At 36.8% G+C, this 21,982-nt stretch overlaps 1 protein-coding gene across 7 annotated transcripts in view; it reads left to right on the top strand.

The window, feature by feature from the left end:
• The window catches only part of MYEF2 (myelin expression factor 2), a 46,823-nt gene extending 25,020 nt beyond the window's left edge, over positions 1–21,803 (top strand). For 6 of the 7 annotated variants that reach the window (XM_027860919.1, XM_027860920.1, XM_027860918.1 and 3 more), the window contains 3 exons: positions 2,646–2,854; positions 2,935–2,986; positions 21,619–21,803. In XM_027860919.1, the coding sequence (XP_027716720.1) occupies positions 2,646–2,854; positions 2,935–2,986; positions 21,619–21,782 (425 nt within the window). In that variant the 3' untranslated portion in view covers positions 21,783–21,803. The remainder of the gene's footprint in view (positions 1–2,645; positions 2,855–2,934; positions 2,987–21,618) is intronic. The other variant, XM_027860921.1, reaches the window with a different exon arrangement.
• Positions 21,804–21,982: the final 179 nt, after the last annotated feature.

Genomic DNA, 21,982 nt, shown 5'->3' with positions numbered 1-21,982 from the left:
CTTTGAGGCAACAGAGGCCCAAAGATATTAAGCTACTTGCCCAAGGTCATATATGTAGTAAATAGCAGAAACCATATTTGAACCCAGGTTCTCTGACTTCAGAACTAGTACCTTTTCTACTGTACTACCATTATATAGCCTAAGATCACATTAACTTTTTTGGTGGTTGTATTACATTGCTGACCCATAGTAAACTCATTCTTCATTAATATCCCTAGGTCGTTTTTTATATGCGTTGTTGTTTAGTTATATTATCCCCATCCCGTAATGGTAAAGTAGATTTAAAAAAAATCTAAGTATAGGACTTCATTAGATTCTACCTTATTATATTTAGCTGATTATCCTCCAGGGGTGGGGAACCTGCATTTGCCAAACTTCACAGAACAAAATCCCTTAATAAAAGGATTTCTTTCAGTAAAACTTGAACTCAGTCAAAAGGCTTCACCCAAGGCCCTAGAAGGCCACATGTAGCCTTTAGGCCACAGGTTCCCCACACCTGTAAGCCTGTCAAGATCTTTGGAAGTCCCGTTTAACTAGCCATTGTGTAAGCCAAACCTTATAGCTTCCTTCATCTGCCAGTTTGATAAATATTTTAATTATATCATCATCTAGGTCATCTCATTTTTTCATTCACTTACTTTGGGTTTCAATTCCCTGTTATTTGTCCCAGTCAAAAGATCCTTCTTCTTACTGGAAAAAACAAGCAAAAAAGGAGGTAAAATAGTGCCATCCTTAACCTGATTTCCATTATCATTATTCTGTTTACTCCTAGCAATGGTCCTATCCTTTTTAAATTCCTTTATGTCCCCAAACAAAGCATTTTAAAAAGATTTTTATTGTTCTTCAACATTAATTGTACACTTTGATTCATTTTAGACTTTTTAGCATTCCTAACATCCATCTTAGGATTCACCCTTGCTTCCATCTTCTGTACATGTCTTTTAATATAAATTGATCTAGTTCCCTTGTGTATCTCTTTAGATAACTTTTGTTCTTTCTCATAGGAATTATTTGTGTCTATTATAAGGACTTAATTCCTCTTGAGATAATTTCCCCTTAGGCCATGAGTTCCTGCCTGATCTCTTTCTGATGTCTTCAACATCCTACATTTTAGGATATTCATTAGATTATGCCTGGCATTTTTTCCCTTATCCTACCCCTTTCCTTTTTTTCAGTTACAAACTACTAGTAGTCAGTATATCCCCAAAGGCTTGTTATTTCTTGTTTGACAACCAGTCTGATCTTTTTCATAACCAGATCTTTCAAAAAAAGTAGGTTGGAATGTCTCGGCTGCTCTGATTTTAGTACAGAGAGCAGTCACCAGCAGACTTCCAGAGGGCTGAAATGACCCATCGCTACTCTTTATCCTTCCACTATGCTATTTTTTTTCCTGCTTCAGGAACCCATCATCCAGTCTTGTTTTGGGATGGTCTAGAGTATACTACCACCATAGTAGTGCTGCTGTTTCTCTCTTTATGATTGTAATCTAAATCTTCACCATGCTTTTCTCCTACAGTTGGTAGACTTTATACCCTAGGATATATCTTCTTGATATGCAGTGCTACTCTATTACCCCTTTTATCTAATCTTTTCTCTTTAAATAAGATATACTTTTCCATTACTGTAGTTTGGTCACAGTTTTTATCCCACAAAGTTTTACCAATTTTTTGCCTTCCTATTTTTGTTTCTGCCATTCTTTCCCCCTTTGTTGCCCATTTTTGAATGCCTAGTCATTTTGGAATGCTTTTAAAATCATGAGATCCTAGCATTTTAGTGTGGTCATTTGGTGTAAGTAGAAATCAAGGAGTAAGTAAGAAATCAAGTTATAGGGCCAATGGATAAATTGAGGGAATTGTTGAGACTAGAGGAACAGAATAAAATAAGTAGGTAGGCAAGGATATCAGAGTACCAGGAGTAAGATTAAGGGGAAAACATGAACCCATTGCTTGAGTTCCCAAGCCTCATAGCATTTTCTCTTTATCTCACCATGTCTCCTGATTAATATTAAACTTAATGATCTTGTTGTTGGAAGATGGTATCTATCTTATATAATACCTATTGACTCTTGCCAGCTGAAGAAAACTGGGAATAATTTTAGCAAACAAGTGGAGATGTGTAAGGAAAATTGGGAAAGTGATGTAATAATGGAGAAATTGTTTAGAGTGGCACATTAAGAGTTTGTAGGAGTTGATATCTATGAATTTACTTACCATAATTCTGTGTTTAGGAATGATCAAGTAAAATAAGGAATGAAAATAAAAGGCAAAAAAAAACCATGAAAAACCCAAACTATGTAATTTTGTGTGCAGGTTTTGTGTAAGTTGGATATGTTTGATTCTGATAGAAGCACATAGGTGTATATATGTAATATGCTACATGCATGTATATTAGATAGTATATTATAGGTATTCAGTTAACCAACAGTAATCTAGATTAGATTTTGTAACAATTTCTGGGAAAATACTTGTATTTTTAATGTTAAAAGACTTTATCTTTTTACTAATGTGATTATATTGAAAAAAGTAATTTTTTTCCTTTCCCTTTTCCCCAACAATGACTTACTCCCCCACCTTTTTGTTTATCTAAAGAACAAATCACCCAACTACAAACTCCCATATCTTCTTCTCCCTCCCTAAAAACCCCAGGTGGTGGAATGGGTGGTATGAACAGCATGACTGGAGGAGTAGGGATGGGGCTTGACCGAATGAGCTCCAGCTTTGATAGAATGGGACCTAGTATGGGAGCTGCACTGGAAAGAAGCATCGACGTGGATCGAGGATTTGTGTCCGGCCCAATGGGAAGTGGAATGAGAGACAGAATAGGCTCCAAAGGAAGCCAGATATTTGTCAGAAATGTAAGCAAATAAATGTAAAAGAAACTTTTTTTCTTTAATTTTCTTTGCGTATCTGTTACTAATACCTGTTTTCATTCTAGCTGCCTTTTGACTTGACTTGGCAGAAACTAAAAGAGAAATTCAGTCAGTGTGGTAAGTATACACATGATTGTAGATACATTCATATTGATTGTGGAGGAGGAGTTGGTTCTTAAATTCTAAAGACTGACAAAGGTACTTATTCATACCTATTGAAATTACTAATTCCTGGGTTGATTTCCAGGTACAATTATATTTCAGGCTTAAATGGAAAGGTAAATGTATTTTGAAATATTTTCTTGGAACAATACAGGTCTGTGAGGTAAAAGGACAGGGATCCTAGGGAAGTCTGAAGGTACTTCTTGTGCAGAGCCTTTGACTTGAAGTATATGATTTTATTATTTGATTTTATTATATTCCATTATTGTAGCCCACATTGTTGCATAATTTATTGCCAGTACTAGTCAAGTGACTTCGTTTCATTTATTAATTCCTTGTTGTCTATCTAGATCAGTAGTGTCAAACTCAAATAGAAATGGGTGGTACTAATCCATACATAAGGATCCCTACAAGATGCATATAGACTTAGTTTTAAAATGTAATGTTACCTATGTTCTATTTTATTTTTATTTTGTCAAATATTTCCTACATTTTTATTTGGTTTGGGCCAAGTCACTTCTGATCTAGGTCATGACAGGTTTGGACAAATAGTGTAGAGGTAGTAAAGTAGGAAAAAAATTACCCTTAGATTCAGATTTTCATGACATTTCTGTCTCATGCTTTTCCTTCTCTGGCCATTACTTTTCAGTCTTCTTTGTTAGATCATCATACATATTCTCTTCCATCTTTCCCAATACCCCTTCCCACCACATTTAGGTATACTCTAGCTGTTCTGTTCTCTCTTCTGTGAGCTCATCAAATCCATAGGCACAACTATCATCTATGTGCAGATTCAATTCTGTTCTTTCTCCTTCCATATTCATCTTCCATCCCTTCAAGCTATTTAATATTTCTCTTCTCTTTTACAGACATATTCCTTGAAAAAAGTCTTCTACACTTGGTGCATGTTGGACATTTCCAACTGGATATCCCATAAGCATCTCAAATTTAGCATGTTCATAGTAGAACTCATTGTCTTTCTCCCCAAAGCCTTACTCTTCCTCACTTTTCTATTTCTTTCGAAGTCACCATCATCTTCTTCAAGTCACCCACATTTGCAGCCTTGAAGAATCCTTGATTATTCTCTCCCTTAACCCTCAAATTCAGTTACTTGCCAAGATTTGTTGATCTCTCCACTCAGTGGCTACCACCCCAGTTCAAGCCCTCATCATCTCTCACTTGGCCTATTATAGTAGCCTCCTGATTGTTCTTATTGTACCCAGTCTCTTTCTTTTCCAGCTCAACTTCCACACAGCTGCCAGTGATATTCCTAAAGCACTTATGCTCAAGAAACTTTTGTGGTTCCTTCTTGCATCCGAGATAAAATACATACTCTTAAGTTTAGCATTTAAAGCCCTTCAGGCTGGCTTCAGTGTATATGTCTGGGCTTCTTGCACATTATATTCCTTCAGGTAGCCTGTGATTTGGTCAAACTGACCTATTTCCTGTTTCCTTTACAAGGCGTTTCATCTCCTCTTCTGTGCATTTGCATAGGCTGCTCTCTATGCCCAGAGCATTCTCCCTTCTTACCTTTGCCTCTTAAAATACTTAACCTTCTTCAACTTAGCTCGAGTGTACTTAAATACATGCCAGCCACTGTATTTAGTGCTGGGGATATGAAGAAAGGAAGAAAAAAAATTGCCTGTACCCTCAAGGACCTCACATTATAATAGAGGAGAAAACATAAAATTGTCATATGCATTCAAGATATAGAAAGAGTAGTTTGAAAGTAATTTCAGAGGGAAAAGACTAACAGTGGAAAGAATTGGGAAAGGCCTTCTATGGTAGGGGAGGCTTGAGCTAAGTCCTGAAGGAAGCTAAGAGGTAAAGGTGAAGAGGAAGAGCATTTCAGGCATGGGGACACCTAGTGCAAACACATGGCATCAGGAGATGGAATTTCATATGTAAGAAATAGTAAGCAGGTCAATGTAACTAAATCATAGAGTGTATAAGAGTGGTAAAGTATAAACAACTTAGAAAAGATAGTAAAAAGGGTAAAGTTGTGAAGGGCTTTAAATGCCCAAAAGAATAGGCTATATGTGATCCTGGAGGTAATAGGGAGCCACTAAAGTTCGTTGAATAGGGGTGACAGGTTCAGATCTGTGCTTTAGGAAAATCATTTTAGCAGCTCGCAGATTAGAATGGGGAAAGAGTTGAGGGAGACCAGCCAGAAAGAAAGGTATTGTAATAATCCATGTGTAAGATGATGATGGCCTGAATTAGAGTGGTGGCTATGTTGAGTGGAGAGAAGGGGACATATACAAGGCCCTATTGTGAAGGTAAAAATGACAATTTTAAAGTAAATTGGATATGTGGAGTGAATGCCAGTGAAGAGTTGAGAATGACATTGAAGTTGCAGGCTTAGGTGACCAGGAAGCTAGTGGTGCCTTCAACAGGAAGCCTCTTGTTGATGCAGGAAGTCACATGATCTTCAGAATGGAAAATTAGCAGCCATGTGAAGAATGGATTGAAGGAATGAGAGAATTAAAGTAGCAAGACCAGTTGGGAGGCTGTTACAGTAATCTAGATAAGCTGATAAGAATTTGAACTAAAATGGTAGCTATATGGATAGAAGGAATTGGATACAAGAAATGTTACAAAAGTAGGGAACAGCACGATTTGGAATATATTTGGGTATATGGCATAAGAGAGAATGAAGAGTTGAGGAAAATGCTGAGGTTATAAACCTGAGACATTGGAAGGATAGTGGTGCCTTCAACAGACCAGGGAAGTTGAAAGGAGTGTGTTTGGAGGGGAAGATAATGAGATCATTTTTGGACATTTTAAGTTTACATCCGTTTTGAAATGCCCAATAAACAGTTGGTGACACTGGACTTAAACTTGAGGAAAATATTGGGACATATGTACATCTGGCAGTCATCTGCATAGATATTATATTTAAGCTCATGGAAGCTTATAACTTATCAAAAAAGAGACTGTAGAAGAAGAAGAGAAAAAGGCCCAGGACAGAACCTTAGGGAACACCCACAGTTAGAGATTTTGATATGTGAATAAGTAAACAAAGGAGACAAAGAATGGACAGGTAGGAGGTGAACTGGGAGAAAAAAGAGTTGGAAACACCCAGAGAGGAAAGTGTATCAAGGAAAGAAAAGATGATCAATAGTGTCAAATGCAGTAGATAGGTCAAGAAGGATCAGGGTTGAGAAAAGACCATCAGATTTGATAATTAAGAGATCCTTGGCAACTTTGGAGTGAGCAGTTTCAATTGAGTGATAAGGTCAAAAGCTAGATTGCAAATAATTGAATGAGAGGAGAGGGAGTTCAGGCAGCAAATGAAGAAAGCTTTTTAAAAGTTGAAAGAGAAGAGATACAGAACAATATCTTGAGAATATGGCGGGATTTTTTTAGGATAGAGGCTTTAAAAATATTTTTTTAAGATCGGGGCAGTTGGAAATATATGAAGGCAGTAGGGAAGGAACCAGTTAATAAAGGTTGAAAGTTTGAGAGAAGGGAAAGGTAATTAAGGATGGAATCTACTGGAGAAGGTAAAAGAGGATGGGATCAATTGCACATACAGAGAGGATGGTCTTGGCAAGGAGAAGGGATGCATCTTTGTCAGAGACTGGGGGAAAGAAGCAAAAAGTGGGAGAGATAATTCAAGCAGTTTTGGGATGAAGAGAATGGGAGGAGAAGGAGCTTGTATTAAATGACCTTAATTTCTTCATTAAAATAATAAACAATGTCCTTTGCTGAGAGAGAAGGGGGGTGGGATTTGGGAATTGGGAGGGAGTTCAGGAGAAGAGAAAAGATTTGAAATAGCTTCTATAGGGAGTAATAGAATCAAAGAGAAATAAAATGTTTGAGAAATGGCATGAGATTTGGCAGTTAAGAAATCATTGATAACTTTGGAGAGTACATGCAGTCTTAGTTATATTAGAAGGTTGGAAGCTGCCAGATTATAAAGGATTTAGAAGTGAATCAGAGAAGCTGAAGCACCTAATGTAGGTTACTTTCTCTCAAGCAGTTTAGCAAAGAAGAGAAGTATTGGATGCTAGACAACAGGGATGTTAAGATCTAGTGAGAATGTTTTTAAGAATTGATTAGAGACATGGGTGTGTTTGTAGACAGGAGGGAAGGAGCCAGTAGATAGGGAGAGATTAAAGATGAGAAAGAGTGGGGTTAATGATACAGGCAATCTATTGGATAAGATGGAAGGGTGTAGGATCCAAGGGAAAAGTAGAGGTTTTGCTTTGGCAAGAGGGGCTACTTTTTTTTTTTAACAGATAGGAGTGAATAAGAAGATAGAGGGGAAGAGTGTCTGAGTGATTTGAAAAGATGAGGAGAGAAGAAGGATCTCTCAGTGAATAGCTTCAAATTTTTAGTGAACTGTGTGAATCAAGGTCAGAGGGGATAGTAGGAGATGGGTATAGTGGGAGCATTGGGGAGAAATGAAAAGGTTTGGAATAGTAACTGTGGTTGAATAGGATAGTGTCTAGATTAAGGAGGTGTAAAAAGATTGCCTTGCTGCAGAGAGGGTCTAGTTGAGATTATGTAATAATAATAATTACTATTAAATAATATATGCAATGTAACATATTATGATATAATTATAAATAATTACAGTGACCCAATGTGAGTCTTAGTCAATATGTAATTTACATTTATTCTTAGTTTTCCTTGGTGTGCTTTTGAGTCTTGCTCTCCTTAATCACCTTGAGTTTTCAAAGAATATAAAACACAAGCTTCTTTACTAGTAAAAAATAATGATAGAGGAGGTAGTAAAAAGCTGTCTTCCCTTTTTATCATTCTTATTCTCCAAGAAAGAAAGCAAATTGATAAAGAGGCTTTGGGCAGTGACTTAACCTTTGAAGGGCAGCTAGTGGGAAGTGGGAAAGAGATATTGGAGTTGGTAAATAAAGATCTGACATGGATTTCTGTATAAAAATGAATTAAGGACATTGTGAAAAATGGTAGAATGGCTTTCAGCAATTATTGGTAAATTGTATAGGGTAACATTAAGGGAACAGTATTACTGATTTTTTTTTTTTGTGAGGCAGTTGGTGTTAAGTGACTTGCCCAGGGTCACACAGCTAGTAAGTGTTAATGTGTCTGAAGCCAGATTTGAACTCAAGTCCTCCTAACTCCAGGACCAGTGCTGTATCTACTGCGCCACCTAACTGTCCCTACTGATTTCTTTTAATAGCTGGAAAGTGAAGATGTAATGTTCAAAAGAAGAATTTAAATGATAAAAGTAGGGACTAGAGCAAAGAAGAGTGTTGTTAAAATGTTACCATTCTGTGCACAAATTCCTAATAGGGGCATTGATTGGATCCTGTACCCACTATGTAACATAGTTGAGAGTTGAGAAGGGCTTGTTGGTATTTGTAGTTGGCAAGAGTGGTGGTCTTTTTGAGTAAGGAAGTCAATTTTGAGAGAATAATTTTTTAAAGGGACCAAATATAAGATTAGTAATATAGTTTAAAAAAAATCAGTAAAGTGTACTGTGTACTCTTATTTGTCAAGATGATAAATATGTTTTCCCTTCGAAATCCATCTATATGTGACCATTAAGATTTTTATTCTATATTCAATAAAATTAATTCTTAATTGAAACCTGTAAACCTTTAAGGCTCATAGTTGTTAGTTGCATGCTTATTTACATAACTTCCTTATGTTCCCTCTGATTAATTTTTTGCTACTAAATCTGGGGATTTGGAGGCAATTAAAGTAGTTGACAGGATGCTGACACTTCTACCATGTGTGGGACTCAGTTTTTTTCTGCCGTGGTTCTTAATAAATGTTTGTTAAAATGAATTGCTATCCAGCAGGTGATAAATTCAGGGTTTAGAAAGAGACATGTTTTTTGGACTTCTCCATTGTGGGAATGTGTTTTGCTTGGCTGTGCATATTTGTTACATGAGTTTTGTTTTGTTTTTCTTTTCAATGGGACAGGGAAGTGGAAAGGAAAGGAAATCTATTTTAAAGTGGGAGAAAATAACTAAAAAACAAATAAAACAAATTGCTGTCCTCTTTACCTCCGGTAGTGTAAGCAGCCTGTTTTCTGTCTAATCCCAGGTAAATTTGATCTCGTTCTTATCTGCCTTTAGCATTAAAGCTTAATAGAGGGTTTGGGAATAACATCAGTTATCATAATACTACTTGTTCCCTAAGAGTAAGTTGCTGGTATTAGTTATTCAGAGACATCTTACCTAAAGTTGCCTGAAACTAGAGAGACCTTCCAGCAAACATTCTGAATAAGGCAGCATTTATTCCCAAGATTAGCTTAAACTTACTGTTTCCACTTCCTCACTACCCACTTGTTCCTGAACCCCTTTGCAATATGACATCCATGTTTAAATTTTCTTTTTTTATTATTTTGGACTTAATAAACATGGACCCTGCCATATAACAGGAAAAGGGTTGCATATGAAACCATGAATCTTTGTTATATACATCTTTAAAGTATATAGTAAATGTGCCATGGTGGTCTAATACCTCCTGTTTTTCAGTATCTCTTTTTGAATTTATCTGTGGTTATCTTTTGTGTACTTTTTACACATTTCATTGACACTCTTCTTTTTTTCTTCTTTTTTTGTATCACTTTCACTATCCCTCTTTCTTCTGCCCTTAATAAAGAATAAGTATAGTCACAATCTGCAACAATTGGAGTATGACTTCCATCTTGACTATTCTGCTGAAATTGTTCTCTGCAAATTCACTGATGACCACTTAATTGTGAAATCTAATGGCCTTTTTCTCAGTCTTTATAGTCATTAATTTCTTAGTAGCGTTTAATGCCGTCAGCTCCCCCTTTTCCTGTCTTTTTTGTGCAAACTCATTTTCCTTTGGCTTTCTGATGCTATGCCACCTTGGTTCTCTCTCTACTTGTTATTTCTCTGTCTCCTTTACAGAATATCTAAATGTAGGCATATCCCTGGAGTCGGTTTTTCTGTGTTCTACTTTGGTAACTTTGCCTACTAATATGACTAAGTATCTCTTTTATATAAATTAACCCTTTGTCTGTATCTCAAGCCTTGACCTTTTTTCTGAGCTGCAGACCTATTGTCTATATTTCAGTATTTCCTATTGGTACTATAACCTCAGAATTGTCCAAATAGAACTCAACTCCCACACCCTTCCCCTTAGACACATACCTAAACATGTTCTTCTTGACTTGCCTATTTTTGTTAATGGTTTACCATTATTCTAATCATCCAGGCTGGAAACCTTGTGATTCTCTCTCATTCTTTGTTTGCCTTCACCCTTTATGTCCAATCATTTGCCAAATCCTATCAGTTCTACCTTTGCAGTGTTTCTCCAACCTGCTTCCTCTCCATTTCCATTGTCACTATTCTTCAATATTTATTACTTAAACTGCTACAATAACCTCCAAACAAATCTCCCTGCTTCTCATTTCTCAGTCAGTCACCTAGAATTTATTAAGTCCTGCTATGTGCTTGGCCCTGTGCTAAATGCTGAGGTCATAGAGAATGGCAAAAAAGCAGTACCAGCTTCTCAAGGAGCTCACAGTCTGATGGGGGAGACCTGCATACAACTAATACAACTATGTACAACCAAAGAACAAAAATATTTATGTATACATATATACACACATACCATATATATGTATCTATGCACATACATATGTGAACATGCAGAGAGAGAGAGCGAGAGAGAGAGAGAGAGATGGATGAAAAATCAGGGGTAGTCCTAAAAAGGAAGTCAACTAAGATTAAAGAGGACTGGGAAAGGTTTTTGCAGAAGGTGGGACTTTGGATGAAATTTGAGGGAAGCCAGGGAAGCTAGGAAGTGAAGATGATACAGGAGAGAATTCCAGGTATGGACGCACAGCCGTGATAAATTTTGGAATCAAAAGATGGAATGACATGTGCAAGGAACAGCAAGTATCACTGGATCACAGAGTATGTGGTGAGGAATAAGGCAAAATAGGACTGGAAAGGTAAGAAAGGGCCAGGTTATAAAGGGCTTTAAAAGCCAAACAGGATTTTATATTTGATCGTAGAAGTAATGGGAGCCACTGGAGTTTATTGAATAGGTGAGATGATATGATCAGACTTGAGCTTTAGGAAGATCAGTTTGACAGCTGAATGGAAGATGGAATGGGGTAGGGAGAGACTTGAAGCAGAGAATAATCAGCAGACTATCAAATTTATACAGAAGTGAGGTGAAAAGGAACAGTAGCAGGGTGGTTGTACTGTCAAAGGAGAGAAGAGAGGCATATAAGGGAGATGTTTCAAAAGTAGAAATGATAAGACTTGACAACTGATTAGATAGGAGGAGAGAGTGAGAGAGGGAGAAGTCAAGGATGACACCTAAGTTGTAAACCTGAATGAATGGGAAGATAGTAGTACCTTCTACAGTAATAGCAAAGTTTGGAAGAGGGGAAGATTGTGGAGGGAAGATAATGAGTTCAGTTTTGGACATGTTGAGCTTTAGATGTCTTCTATGGAACATCTGATTTGAGATGTCCAATTGGCAGTTGGAGATGAGAGACTGGAGATCTTGAGAGAGATTAGGCCTAGACAAGTAGAACTGAGAGTCATTTGCATAGAGATGATAATTGAACCATGATGAGGGTGAATGCCAGACTACAAAGAATTAAGAGAGTGAGAGGAAAGGAAGTGTAGGCACCTGTTACAGCACCTTCTCAAGGAATTTAGTCAGGAAAGGTAGGAGAGATATTGGACGATAGGTAGAGATGGACAGATTAATTGAGAATTTTTTGAGGATGATGGAAACATGGGCATATTAGTAGGCAGTTGGAAAGCAGCTTGTAGGCAGTGATTAAAGATCAGTGAGATAGTAGAGGTTTTAGACGAAGCACTCTGCTGGAGAAAATAGGATGAAATTGGATCACTTGTACATGTTGAGGGATTTGCCTTGGTGAGAATGTGAAATGGGTAAAGGAGGAGATGGCTGCAGAAGGTGATGTGATTTATGTGGGAGGCGGAACAGGGGATGAGAGGGAACTCTATGCAAATGGCGTCATTTTTTTCAGAGAAATATGAGTCAGTGTTTTCAACTGAAAGGGGAGGAAAAGCTTTGGAAGTTTTAAGGAGAGATGAAAAGGTTTGGAAAAGCCACTTTGATAAGTCACTAGTGAAATCAGTTAGGGAGGTATAAGAGGATTGCCAATCCACAGTAAGGGCTTCTTTGAGATTGTGTAACATCAATTTGTGGTAAATTCAGTTAGAATGGTTTCATGATTTTTTCCAGCTTCATTTAACAAAACATTGAAGGCAGCATAGAGTGGGAGTAACCCAAAGCTGGAGTTTAGTAGGACAAGAATTTCAGTTGGATAAAGGAGCAAGGAAGAGAAGAAGCCAGTGTAGCATTGTGTCGGGTTGTCCTTCGTTCTCAAACAGGACCATGACATCAGGAAGATGATGTAATGACTTGCAAGTGAATTGGACTTAAGTGAGGGAGGGCTGTGCAAAGTCACCAGCCTCACTTTCTCCTCCAGAGCCGTCTCAATTCATGGCCAGATATAGATCAGGACAACTGGCAATGGCTCAGTGTAACAGAGAATTCATTTACTGAAGGTTCAAGATGGAAAAATGAAGAGAGTGTAGCCATTGTGGGGGTGATGACCTGGGAAAGACCTGAGGTGTGGAGGGATTGGAAATTGTGGTGAGAACAAAGAATAAGGTTTGGGATTGCAAGGCCAAGGTAGAAGTAGAATTACAACAGATAATGATCAGATAATGGAATTCAGATTTAATGAATCTGGATGTGGAACATTTGTGGGTGATGGCAAGATAAAGGGAATAACCATCTCTGTGTGTGGCTATGGTGAAGCCAATAAATAGGTCATGAGAAATGAATAATTTGTGGAATTGGGTGTTTAGGGTATTTGAAGGAGTATCAGTGTATAGACTGAAGTTCCTTGGTGTGCTTAGTTGCTCAAAACACCTTTCAGTGGTTTTTCACTGCCAGTAGTCTAGCAAATATTTGTTGAGTGCCTACCATGGACAAGACAGTATGCTGGATATAAAATTTGTAGAAGATAATACACCATCCCTCAAGATCTCATAGCCCCCTTCATGAAATAAAGATACACACAAAGAGGGAGAAGATATATTTAAAAAGGATTTGAAATAGTATAGAGAGGGGCAGCTAGGTGGCATAGTGGATAGAGCACTGGCCCTGGAGTCAGGAGGACCTGAGTTCAAATCCAGCCTCAGACACGTAACACTTACTAGCTGTGTGACCCTGGGCAAGTCACCCCATTGCCTAGCCAAATAAATAAATAAATAAATAGTATAGGGAAATGTAGTTTAGTGGAAAGAATATAGCTTTGAAATAGAAGGATCTGGGTTCAGATTTTGGTTTTGCCATATCTGTATGACATTGGGCAAATTAATTAGCCTCTAAGGTCCTTTTTTTCCTCAACTGGAAAGTGAAGAGGTTAAACTAGACTGCCTGAAGCTGGTCCTTTCCAGCTCTAAATCTATAATCCTATGAAGATAATGAGTGGTGCAGACAGTAAGTGCTTATTTGGGAGGTGTGCTAAGGGATGGTGCTAGAAGGCCTCATAGAAGAGTTAGGCCTTGATAGATTTTGGTAGATAGAAAGTATTCTAGGCTAGAAAAATAATGTTGTGGCTGGAAAACACAAGTTGTTCCTGGAATAGCAAGTATATCAGGATGGAAAAAGTAAGAGTTTGTATATGGGGGATGGGAGTGATAAGAAATAAGGCTGTGAAGGAAAATTTGAGAAGGCTTTGAATACCTCTTTTAAAGACTTGCCATTCATAGTACAATTATAGGAAATAAAATACAGATTATCATTTACTGTGTTCTTATGTACTAAAAGTCAGCCCTTGTTCAAAAACCTTCATTGGTTACCCATTGCCTGCTGAATAAAGTCTGTATTGCTCAGCCTAGCATTCAGTGTTCTACAGTCTGGCCCCAGAATCTTGCTACTTTAACTTTTATAATTCTCCTACCTGAATCTCACACACCTGTCATACTGGATTACTCATTATTCCTTAAAATGCATGTCCTTTCCTGTTTCTCTATGCACTGTTATTTCTGGGTGAAATGTCCTTTTTTCACTGCCTGTCAAATACCAGCCAACTTTCAAAGTTTATGTCAAATGTTTCCTTCCAGCACTCTTTCCTGATCCTCGAGCCAACTTATGGTCTTTCCCTCTTTTGGACCCCAAAGACGTTTTGGAATTGTTGTAATTATGATAATCATTGTTATTAACGATGATGATGATAACAATAACAATGGCCATCACTTATATAGTGCTCTGAGGTTTGCAAAGCACTTTATAAGCATTAATTCATTTGATCCTTGCAACAGCTCTGTGAGATAGGTGCTATTATCTCCATTTTACAGATGAAGAAACTGAGATGAAACACTAAGTTACTTGCCTAGTTACAGAAGGAGTAACTGTCTGAGGCAGGATTCAAAATCAGATTTTCTTGACTACAAGTCCAGTACACTATCCACTGTGCCATCTAGCTATCTGGTTATTCATCTTATAGTACTTAATAATTATTTGGGTATTGGTCTCTTCCATATTAGATTGTAAGCTGTTTGAAGGTAGTGATTCTGTCTTAGTCACCTTTGTTTCCTTTGGTTGAAGGCAGTGATGATGTTTAACTTGTAGAAGACTTTTATGGGGAAATGGGAGTACAGGTGGAAGGGTGGGATATGGTTGTTTATTTCAAATATTTGAGGAGCTATTGTATGGAAGAGGGATTGGATTTATTTTGCTTGGCCCCAGAGGGAAGAGCTAAGACTAAAAGACTGAAATCACAGAGAGATATATCAGAGATCCTTACAAAGAAAACCACTGAACAATTAGAATTGTTCTACAATGGAATGAGCTGTCTGTGAGAGTTGTTTTCCCTGTTATCGAAGCCATCAAACCAGCAAGAATAGATGACCACTTATTGAGGATATTTGAGAAAGGATTCAGATTTTAGGTAGAGGATGAACTCGATGACCCTCTGAGATCCCATCCATTTGCGAGAAACTATGATTTTATTTATATTTAGCATAGAGTCTAGCACAGAGTAGCGCCAAAGTATTTGTTGAATTGAATTTTATATTTGAAGGGGCTTTTAGGAAGGAGGGGAACCTTTGTTTCCCATTCTAAACTGAAGGGAGGAAAGAATAGGTGCGTAATATAATTTGTTATTGTCACATTTCATTGTCAACATTTTAGTTTTAAAAACTATGTTCTTCGTGTTCATTAATCACCACTTTTTCAACATATTAGCATGATAGAAAATTACTGTTTTAAAAATACATAGATAATAAATACTGTTGTTCTTTATCACTAGGATGTACATTTTGAATTTTCCCAAAAATATGAGTGTAATTTACTCATTCATTCACACTTTTTGGGCTTCATTTCTCTTAGCATGCTTTTCCACAATGGCTAATGACTGACTTATGGCTATAATTTCAGATCATGAAATATAATAATGTTAATTGACCAGTGGAAATATAATTCACCTTGGCCTCATTAACATAATAGTCTGGTATAACCCATTACAGTATCTAAAACATCCATTAATCCCAGATTTTCCACAAAATTCTTCCTTCTTGGTTCAACAAAGTATAATAATTTATCTTTTGGAGCTATAAAGGAGAGAGAATCTTCTTCCAGACATTCCAATTAAGAAGTGGTATGACTGGGGAATGAGAGAATGCACCTACCCTTCTTAAAAGCTGAATAAGCTTCTTTCCATGAATTTCTGTTAAGTGACTAACTTATTCATAACAAACAACAGCAACTTTTGTAATAATCTTTTTTCATTAAAATATTTGCTGTTTCAATAGTAATAGTGCATTGGAAACTTCATTGCCACTCTTCTGAGTAGGGAGCAATATATACAGTATGTCTGTTGAAAGAACAGAGTTCTTTTATTTGGTCCAGAAATTTATACTGAAATATCTTTTATATATTTTTTCACTTGTTATCATAAATCTGCTACATTATATATTTTAAAATCAGTTTTTCTCAGGATTATGCCTCATTGGTTGCTTCACTCAAGGTCATAGGATGAGCTGAAAGGACCTTAGGATCAGATGAAATAAATTTTAGTTGAATGCAGTTAAAAAAACATAAAACACAACAAGGTAGTGATTACATAAAATGAAATTCTACACATGTATTAACACTAAGCTTATAACATTGAATTGGTAGAATCAATAGAATTTTAAAGCTGGAAGTGAACTTAATGATTATATCTGATATAAACTCTCCATTGTGCAGATGAAAAAACAGACCCAGAGAGGCTGAGCGACTTGCCCAAAGTCACAAAGCTAGCAGTTAACTCAAGTCTTCTGATTATCGGTCTAACATTCCTTCTACTCCATGATGCTACCTCTTAAGTTTTTTGTTGACTGGCAGAATACTTTTCCTTTACATTCTGAAATTAAATGTTGGTCTGTGCAGTAACTATGGTACTTGAAAATTTCTGCAGCTTTTTTTCTTATTAAAGATCAGAAACTATCTGATATATCTGTGGTTGCTACATAGACTTATTTAGCTTATTTTATGAGGTGTAAGTGTAAAGTAATGGGATTTTAAAAAAATAAGCATGCTAGAATTTAATACATCTAAATTAGTATCAGCCTAGAGTATTCACCATGGGAGTCTATAGTCTTATTTCAGTGTTGCAGCTATTACTTAACAATTTAAAAATCACATAATGCATTCCTTTGGCCATACCGAGAAATGGCCCATTTCATTTTTGAAAACAGCCAAAAGTCATTTGGAGGCAACTCTGGTGAATGAGGTGAATCATTAAGCTGGGGATAACTTGGTCCCAAACAAGGAGTGACTAAAAATTGAGTCTATTTTGATATTTTGTGTTTATTCCTAAAGTTAGTTTCAGAACAGAAGTTGCAAACATATTTTGAGCAATGGCAGTATATTTAGAATTACCTATATCTCCCAAGATAACTTTGAAAGATAATGCAGACATGAATGTGTAAATTCTGTGATGTTACTAAATAGTCTCTTGTTACATTACCAAATAATGAATCATATTACTGTTGTTGTTCAGTCATGCATGTCTGAGTCTTTGTTACTCAGTAGACCATGTCACACCAGTACTTGACATGGAGTTTTCTTGGCAAAGATGCTGGAGTGTTTTGCCATTTCCTTCTCCAGTGGATTAAGGCAGACAGGTTAAGTGACTTGTCCAGGGTAACATGGCTAGAAAGTATCTGAGGCCTCATTTGAACTCAGGTCTTCCTGACTCCATGCCCAGCACTCCATCCACTGACCTACCTAGCTGAATAAAACTTGTGGAATTGTTTATTCAAATATTTCCCCTTTAGCTAATTAGCATAAGTTGGAATGATATTTATTTTTCAGAATTCTCTGCATAGTATACTCAACTGTTAAAAGAGTTAAAAAGATTTTTTGTCATGCAAGGTAGGTTTTGATCAGATACTATTATTTTATGCAATTGGTGCCTATTTGGAAACTTTTAGGTCTTTCATTAAGAAAAGTATGTTTATTTCAAATTAACTAATAATGTCATGTTGCATTTTTCTACTTTACATAAAAATATGGATTCACTTTTCTTACAGACATTATACTAGGCAGAAAAACATAAATATCACTTCTTTTTTGGAGAAGTAGGAAAAAAGTGGGGAGGGGAGAAATATAGCATATATTCAAAAGTGTAGGAGTCTGTGATAGATAAAAAGTGTCAGAAACTACGTTAAGAATTAAGAATGAGAAAGCATGCCATAGCTGCTATTTGTTATGACTTCACATTCCTGCAAGTGCCGTCCGTTACTGCCCACTAAATTCTGTTACTCATATACCCTTGTAGTTTTCTAATGTATTTGGTTGAGGTACAGATAGCTTAATAAATACTTTAACATATTGGTCTATCTTTTAGATAAAAGCATAGAAAATTTTTTATTTTTAAGCATAAATATTTACATAAACATATGTAATCTACATAATTAGTTTGTATTACAGTTATGTATGCAAACGTCTTTTAATAATACTTAGTGACACATTTCATTCATATTGGTAATAGGAATTGTTTTTAATTGTCTTATTTTTCCTATTTGAAATCTCACAAAATAAGTAGTTATTTTAATTCTTTGACAAAAAGGAGCAGGCTTTTGGGTATATTTTAATATACCCAAAAAAGCCAACCAGACTTCTTAGTAATGTGAAATGTACATTTTTTTTTCTATATATCAGTAGGAAAATATTTGCCCTCCCCTTCGAGTTCAGCATCTCCCAGTGCATGTTTGAGGCGTCAGGGAGTGTTAACTAGGCCTTGCTTTCGTGAAGCTTATGGAATGGTATGGCGTGGATGACATAAGAATGATTGGTACAAGATCCAAGTTGCTGAGGAAGAAGCCTTTATAAAGGAAGCACACGGCACGTGGGATGGATGGTAGATGAAAACAGGCCAAGTGGGGAGACGCCCCAAAACAGAGCGCATAGCATGAGCACAATGAGGAAGATGGGAAAGAATGGGACATTTTCGAATTTGGAGCAGGCTGGCACACGGAGGATAGTCTGGACCCTGCTCCTGCATTCTCTAACCACAAATCACAACGTTGACCTTGGGTGAAGACTTAGAATCTGTTGGTGGGAGAGACTTTAAGTGTTTGCTAGTTGCAGTCATCTTTTCACCTTGCTGCCTATTCTCTGACCATCATCCTTATATCTCTTCTCTTCTGTTCACCTCCCCTAACCTTAGACTGTAGCTCTAGTTCTCCCAGCTCTGGTAGGTTAGTTTTTTGGGTTTTTTTTTTTTGCCTTATCTTGTAAGAATCTGAACTTCATGGCACTTCCTGTCCTCCACACCATGCTACTGCATGAATGCCATCCCTCCCTCCAGCTCTCCTTTGTGCCTTTCTTCATTAGAAAGTAAGTTCCTTGAAGGCAAGGGTTGTCTTTATTCACCATTTATATCACCATTGTTTGGCACAGTTCCTGGCATCTGGTAAGCACTTAATAAATGTTCTGTATCTGTTTTGTTGGAATTGTGACATAGTATGAGGCCAGGGCGTGGGAGTCTGTGCTCTTGAACTCACCTTCTTAAATTTTTGTTCCTAATTGAGACAAGGAGCGAGAAAGGTATGAGAAATGAGAGAAATGCTCAGAGAAAATTTGTGGGAGGGGGAGATGGTGCTGCCACTTCCAGGGTTCCTATGCCCAGCTACCTTTTGGTGGCAGTTGGTCAGCTGTTGTTGCTGGTGGTTATGAGGGAGGTGGGTTCCCTCTCCACAATGATTTCTCCCATTGATATCTTTGGGGGCCAGGCATTAATATCTCTGGGTAGTTTGGTAGACACTGCTATTCCCAAAGTTCTGGGGTTCAGGATCCTCTCAACTTCACATTAACCACTGACTCCTTCCTGGATATTTGAAACCTATCCAGACCTCCTTCATTCTTTAAAAATAACAAAAACAAAACCTTCACTTGACTGTAATATCTCCTCAACTTGTCATCCTATATTTTGCCTCTTTTTTTCACAGCCAAACTAATAGAAAAACTTGTCTGTTCTTGCTACTTCTGCTTCCTTAGCTCCCACTCACTTATCAAACCTTCACCACTTCATAGACATTATTCTTTTTGAAAAACCAACAATGATATTTTTATTATTCTTTTTCTCAGTTCTTATCCATCTTGACCTTTCCTTTGTTTGATACTGTTGAACACCCTCCTTCTGCATACTTTCACCACCTTTGGTTTGTTTTTTGGTTTTGGGGGGGGGGTTGACACTGTTCTATAATGGCTCTCTTCTTACCTGCTGGGCTGATTCTTCTCTTTCTCCTTTGCAGGTTCATTAGGTGAGGACCTGCCCCATGTATGTAGGTGTACCCTAGCACTCTGTCATATCCCTCTCTTTTCCCTGTAATTCTTTTTCAGCATTCTTAGCTTCCATGGATTTCTATACAGATGGCTCCCAAATCTACCTTATCTACCTTTATTTGAAAATAAGGTTTTCAAAAAAATCATCTCTCCTAAGCCCCAGTCTTGCACATTTCCATGATAGATAATACTTACTGATCGAGTGGTTACCTTCTATTTATAAAATTATTTATTTGGGAAATTGTGTTCTTTGATGACCATGTTCCATGAATACTTTTGGAACACGACCTGTCTTGAGTTGAAAACTACCTCAACTAGACTTAGACTCTGGGTCTAACTGAGTATGGCACCTGTGTTCTCACACCACTTTGTTAGTAGAGGGCAGATCTGTGGAAGAGACAAGTTTCTGACTGCTAGTTGAGACAAGGGAGAGCAAAAAGTGGTAGACTCAAGAAGAGAGAACTATAGATAAGAAAAAAAAATCAATGTAGTTCCTGTCATGACTTGGGAAATGAAAAGGTCTTTATAGACCTTTGAAAATATAAAGTTTGAATAAGCCAGGTTTTAGGAATAACAAGGGGTTCCATTATCATTGTATGGGACTTATTATTTCAGTGTGTTACAAAGCAAATAATTAAAGTGAATATCTTGCTCTCCTATCTAGTTGCTAGAATAAAATTTATTATTGGTGATCTGGAAAATAAACTTTTTGAACCCTATTATCTTAATTTATATTTTAAAATTTGAACCTGAAGGGTTTTATCATCAGGAAGAGAGAGGAGTCATGAATAGTTATACATGTAAGTCAGTAACCTTTTTGGGTTTTAATAATTTATCTCAAATACCTGTCTTTTTTCTCTCTGAAGGACCTCAGCAGTTTCTACTACTGTCCCAGAATAGGCAGGAGTAGGCCCAGGGTGCACCCCCTCCACTCTTTCTCCTCTCAACACTGCTACTACTGTCTCTGCCTTTCTTAAATGCTAAGCCTAGGGTCATATTCCCTTTCTGATTCAGTTTCATATTGTGTGCTATCAGGTCCTGTCACCACATTCTCAATTTGGAGTTTTTTGAGTGTAGAAAAAATTGCTGTGGCACCTGTGGTACCTCCTATTGATGGCAGAAGGAGCCTGGGAATGATTATGTTTCTGTGCCGTTACTTCCAATTGAGGGGAGTAGAATTTGAGAATACAGACAGGGGAGAATATAATTGAACAATGTATTTGTTTAAATACATTTTCTGATCTAGCAGGTTTTGGTGGAGTTCTATGCAATAGATTTCTGGGCAATCTGATATCTTTAAGAAATGGACTTGAAAAGTCTTTTTAGTGACTTAATATCAAAACAATAAATTTAGAGCACCTAAGCCCTAAGCAAATTGACTCTGAATCTAATTGTGTATTGTCTAGCAATATATGTATAATTTTATACTTGTTTCACCTCATTTTAAAGCAAAGGTTCATGGACTCTTTTGGCAGTGGTGAAACCTATGGACCCCTTCTCATAATAATGTTTTTAAATGCATAAAATAAAATACATAGGATTACAAAGGAAATCAATAATATTGAAATAGAGTTATTAGAGTAGTTTTAAAAGTTCCTAGCCCCAGGTGAATAATCTTTGTTTTAAATATAAAAACTTCTCCGAATGTTGCTTTCTTGGACTGTTGTTTAAAAATCACTAGTGTTAAATGTACTTACTGTACTTACGATGGTGTTCAAACCCATATAAATGAAATAAAGCCCTTTTTAATTGACTCTAGTAATTGTATATTTTTGCTTTCACAGGTCATGTAATGTTTGCTGAAATAAAAATGGAGAATGGAAAGTCAAAAGGCTGTGGAACAGTCAGATTTGACTCACCAGAATCAGCTGAAAAGGCTTGTAGAATAATGAATGGCATAAAAATCAGTGGCAGAGAAATTGACGTACGCCTGGATCGTAATGCATAATTTCAGACTACATTCAGAACATTCCTACATATGTTTAACTTCTCTAGCCTAGTAAAAAGTCATTTTAGTAACATTGTATGCTTAAAGAAGCTGTAAAAATGAACTTTTAAATCCCACCAGCCTTTAACAGTATAGTGTTAAAATATACTGTAATTCTTGCTAACAAACTTGAGTTTTAGTTTTTAAAGACAGTGGCTCTG

This window comes from Vombatus ursinus, unplaced genomic scaffold (genome assembly GCF_900497805.2).
Source record: "Vombatus ursinus unplaced genomic scaffold, bare-nosed wombat genome assembly UNPS02014335.1, whole genome shotgun sequence".
Classification (NCBI taxonomy): Eukaryota; Metazoa; Chordata; class Mammalia; order Diprotodontia; family Vombatidae; genus Vombatus; species Vombatus ursinus.
This window is presented reverse-complemented; position numbering and strand designations above follow the sequence as displayed.